The 5,533-nt window shown below is 42.7% G+C and overlaps 1 protein-coding gene across 1 annotated transcript in view; it reads right to left on the reverse strand.

Moving 5' to 3' along the window:
- LOC106815323 (pre-mRNA-splicing factor 38A-like) overlaps positions 1-5,533 on the reverse strand; it is a 13,826-nt gene that overhangs the window by 1,559 nt on the left and 6,734 nt on the right. Inside the window, exons 2-6 of the mRNA XM_014819770.1 lie at positions 4,279-4,438; positions 3,220-3,341; positions 2,333-2,418; positions 1,576-1,683; positions 1,019-1,122 (exon numbers count right to left, since the gene is read on the reverse strand). Coding sequence (XP_014675256.1) covers positions 1,019-1,122; positions 1,576-1,683; positions 2,333-2,418; positions 3,220-3,341; positions 4,279-4,438 — 580 coding nt within the window. The remainder of the gene's footprint in view (positions 1-1,018; positions 1,123-1,575; positions 1,684-2,332; positions 2,419-3,219; positions 3,342-4,278; positions 4,439-5,533) is intronic.

Consider the following 5,533-nt stretch of genomic DNA (forward strand, 5'->3'; position numbering starts at 1 on the left):
TATATAGCACTAGTACTAGTAATATATATAGAATACATTTAATTTAAACTTACTATTGCGAGATTTTTGCTCAGAAAAACTAAATACAGCTGAATATAGTCTCACCCGAGAGCGGAAATATCACTGATTACACCAACATTAAAAACACTCTGATTTTATGCAGTTATAGCATAGAAAAATGGATTTGACCACATCATACCAGCAATAAATTTTATCGTATGCCGACTCTCAAAATCACAAATGGCGCCTTCAAACCAAGTGCATAATTATAAAACAAAAGGGCGTGCAATTCTGTGTGGTAAATATTATTGAGTTTTTATGTCAATAATTCGGAGCACTTTCTGTCATTGTCATTCCCGTGTTACTATCTGACTGGTAATCCACAAGCTTCTCTAATAACAGACTTTACGCGGCATTAGTACTATATTCCTGTTACGCTAGTATGCACGTCCGCGTTTACACTCTGACCTGATTTCTGCGGTGCGACTATATGCATTACTGCACCGTGATAGATGTCTCGCGCTACCGCGAGAAAGTCCGAGAGATGGCAAACATAAACAGGACGCAAAATTGTAATCGTCCATGATTTGGTGAATACGAAGGTTCTAAGACATTTTATCGTTACTCTAGACAATTGCTGTTACTCAAGCAATAACGGTAGGTATCATGAAAGTAGGGAAAACACTGGAAAACTCTCGCAATAGTTACTTTAATATAATATAAATATATAATATGATATAATATAATATAATATATATATTATATAGTATTATGTAGTATAATATAATATAGTACACACGAACGCATGCACGCACACACACACACACACCCACACACGCACGCATGCACACACACGCACGCACGCACACATGCACACACACACACACATACCCACGCACGCACGCATGCATACGCACGCACACATGCACGCATGCACACACGCACGCACACACGCACACAAACACACACGCACGCGCACGCACGCACGCACACACACGCGGCGGAGGGGAGGGCCCACCTTCTGGGGGCGGGGCGGCCACGGAATCGCGGGGAGGGCGACCGGCGGGGGCGGTCCCAATCACGGTGCCCTCTGCTGGGAGGTTCCGGCTCCGGACGCTTCTCCTGCGAGACAAACAAGTGTCAGTGTGATGAGACTGTGCTGCCATCTATAGGTTGTGAAATAAAACATTTGCTCATCTGGTTGGAAACACGCTACATCTATCGATCTCACTCTATCTGAATACGTTACAAGATTAGTAAGGAGACCTTCTATTCACGCCGAACAAGTTTCCATCGCAGTTAACATACAAACATCTGATGAACATCTAACATCACAAACACTGCTACTGACCAGAATGCTGTACTGACACACACAGTCACAGTCCGTCCGTCATCCATCCACCCATCCATCCATCCATCCACCCATCTATCTCTCTCTCTCTCTCTCTCTCTCTCTCTCTCTATCGCTCTCTCTCTCGCTCTATATATATATATGTGTATATGACCACACCATCATAACAACGACCACAGTCACACTGGATGCTGCGCGGTTACCGTGGCAACGCCCCTGCGTACCTTCACCACCTCCTCCTCTTCCTCCTCGTCAGACTCCATGTCAAGGTCATCCTCCAGCGCACTGACTCGCATCTCCAGCTGCTCTGTCTCCTCCAGGATCTGTCGCTTCTGAAACCCGGCCAATGAACCAATCAATCAATCAATCAATCAGTCAATCAATTAGGAGCCATTGTCATAAACACCGTAAATAGTTCCAAATCGTGATAAGAACAGTAACAGTAACAATAAGGACAACGACACAAACAATAACAACAGTGACAATGACAACAAGGACAACGACAATAACAACACTACAGGGTTCATAGTAGTAAGACACATGTTGAAATAAGGACTTATAATACTCTTTCTGGAGGCCAAAATAAGACTTTTTTACGCGATTTCTGATAGATCACCGACTATTAAAGTACACTAATAATATTTATATAAAGCCGTTTCGCCGAAATTCAACACAGAAAATGTTGAAAAATGATCCTTTAGCAAAAAATAAGGACTATTAAGTACTTTTCTAAGATTTCACCAAAAATAAGTACTATTAAGGGCCCTTATTTTATTTTTGGCAAAATAAGTACTTATAAGACTTTGGAAGACCCACTACGAACCCTGCACTAGGGACGACGACAACAACAATAACAACAACTATGACATCATCACCACAAAAAATAACAATAACAACCACAACAACAACAACTATGATATCATCACCACAAAAAATAACAACAACAACAACAACAACAACAACGACAACTCGTCACCTCACCTGTATATGAGGGAGTATTACGTCACATGACCTGTCCTCTCGCAGCAGTTCATCTATGAATTCATCCACGTGCAGCAACTCAAACTCTGCAAAGACGCAACCCGACGAAAAAAAAACAATCAACCAACCCCCGGAGTCAGACTAACAAGGCTGCGTGCAAAATGGAAATGAGAGATACTCAATCAAACGAGATACAAGAATTATTGTTCCATTTCGGGTGCAATAACGGTCTGCTTGAACAATGCTGTCGAGTGCATGGAAGAGAGACGTAATCAACGTGATACAAGAATTATTGTTCCAGTTGCAATGACGTGCACGAGTCGACCCTTCTGCTTGAACCGACTCCGCTGCTTACTAGCAGCAGATTACAAAGACGCGCTATGATTGGCTGCTGCTGCAGCACACCAATAAGTGTGCGTGCATTTAATTTTACCAGACGCATGCATGCAATAAATGATAATTAAAGACAACCGTACGCTCGTTACGCGCACACACGATCTGATCAAACTTTGCAGACTCTCTCGTGGACCGCGCCCCTGGGTGCTTCAGGTGCGAAAACACACGACGGAAAGGGCAAAAAGACAGTAGCACGTCTAGGGATTGGTCAAACGCAGTCAGGCCACCCTTATTGTTTGTTTCCCCTTTACCTACTCGCCTCTCAGGGTACCGAGTAGGAAGGTAGGTGAAAAATCTTTTTTATTTTGTTTTGACAAGATGTGTTTGTTTTTGTTTTTTTGGCGAAACGAAATAATTTTTGTTTTGTTTTAATCGGCCAATAAAATGTGTCGAGTAGCGGCGTTTTGGCGAGTCGGTCGGTAAAGGGGAAACAAGCAATATGTTATCTTATGCCTCACAATCGGGGGATGTTCTGTCTCTGCTTCGCTTACCTCCCTGTCTGTTCTGGCGTCTCATCTTCCTGTAGTCGTTCAGCAGCGGTTCCAGATACTTGAAGACGTCCAGAGAGGATCCAGTCAATCTCATGTAGACTGCCCCCAGAGCTCGAACGTATCTGCCACGGGAGACAGGTCATGTGAGTGCGATGGTGAACGATGGGGCAACGCAAACCCACGCACGCGACACACACACTCAAAGTGACGCATTACAGTTTATATCTCACTCAGTCCTCTATTTTATATCTCACTCAGTCCTTTATTTTATATCTCACTCAGTCCTTTATTTTATATATCACTCAAAGTCTACTATGCCAGTTTCTATCCCACTCAAAGTCTTCCATTCAAATTTATATCTCACTCAACGTCTTCTATTCCAGTTTATATCTCGTGCTCAGTCTCCTATTCCAGTGTATATCCCACTCAGTCGCCTATTCCAGTTTATACCTTACTCAGTTTCCTATTCCTGTTTATATCATACGTGAACTCTCGCGTTCAGTATTAATGAACTAGCTCTAGCAGTAGCACACTACAGCATTACACTACAGGGTGCGAAATTAACGGGAGTCCGGAGTCAAATACTCCCCGATTTACTGTCGGACTTCCTGATTTGACATATGCAGGAGTCCGTGTGACTCCCTGAAAATGCTGCTATACTAAGTAACAAATTTGTTTCCTGAGCACGGCCTCACGGAATTACCGTATTTTTTTCAGCAAATGTCCAAAGAAAATTTGGCAGACGTGCATCGCATGAATCTTCAAAAAAGCACATGTTGTATGCGTTATTGTTGTTGTGCTTTAGTTTTGATCTTCAGACTACGGACTCCCTCATTTTGCTACGGACTCCCTCTTTTTGAGGGCAGGTAGTCCGTTGGACTCCCTTGTTCAAAAGTTAATTTCTAACCCTGAACAATCTAACACCATTGTTATACTATCACATGACAAGGCAGGAACACACTTGTCTAGCGCTAAATATTGTGATACTGTAATAATGCAGCTACACGCGATCGCGGCGGCGTTGCCGCGACGACGCCGCGAACGAACGGAAGAACACACTTGAAGTCCTCGTTCTTGATGAATTCGATGATGATGTCCTTCTCCGGCTGAATCTGCAGCATCTTCAGCAGGAGGCAGAGGAACGGCGTCGGCTTGATGTTGCCGCCGAACACGCCGCCGACGTAACGCAGCTCCATCGCCTTGTCAACGAGAAGCTCGGCTGCAATTAATTAATTAGTTGAATAATTAGCGGATTTATATTTGACGATGGTACGTGATTTTTTTCTCTTCGTAAAAAAGACCGTATTAAGTACGTGTACTTGTACATGAATTACAAGCAATAGATTTAATAATAACTATAATAATAACAACAACAAACAACAAAACAACAACAATAATAATAACAACTAGCTATTACCCGTCCTCCAGACGGGTTTGAGTGGGGTCTGATTTGAGGATGGCGGTTTAACCATTTATCTCTCACTTTTAGTTGAGGATGTATTTACAGTAAACGAAAAATACTGATATTTAGACTCGAGTCATATATCAATATTTTACTTTAAAATTACCTACAATTTTTCAAAAAAAGGGAAATGGGGTGATTTCATAGTACAATTTCCCTTATTTAGATATTATTTTTGAAAATATCATTCTGGTTAGAAGCATCATTAATAAGTCAAATTCTTAAAAAAAAAAAATGCATTGAGTAGTTTTGAAGATCTATTTTCTTGAAAGTCAGTGGACGGCGGCGGGCAGGGTTACACCTCCCGTTGTCAAATATTTGCACACACGCGCGCACACACACACATCACACACACGCGCGCACGCACGCACGCACACACCGCATTCACACACACACGGCGCGCACACACACACGCACATTCACACGCACACACAGGCATACATACATACATACATACATACATACATACACGCGCACACGCACACGCACACACGCACACACACATACACATACACATACACACAACTGAAGCTGTCTCTCGTTGGGGTTTCTCTTAAATTTTTGGCTCACAGCTGTGCGCGGCAGTGCTTGGTTGTTTATACACCGCAGCCGCAATGGCTTTGGTGTGTGCGTGTGCGTGCGTGCGTGCGTTTAGTGTTGCTTGCTATGCTAGGTGAAAACTCCACCTAATTAAATGCTTATTATTACACCTTTAATCTACATTTAGTATAGCTATATTATCATTAAAACCCGTGAGAAAACACATTAATAGTTTAACACAATTTCAAAAGGTTATGGTATAGGCCCTATATAGTGTGGTGTGTGTGTGCTCTTAGACAATCGAAACGGCGT

The sequence above is a fragment of the Priapulus caudatus genome, unplaced genomic scaffold (assembly GCF_000485595.1).
Source record: "Priapulus caudatus unplaced genomic scaffold, Priapulus_caudatus-5.0.1 Scaffold1090, whole genome shotgun sequence".
Classification (NCBI taxonomy): Eukaryota; Metazoa; Priapulida; class Priapulimorpha; order Priapulimorphida; family Priapulidae; genus Priapulus; species Priapulus caudatus.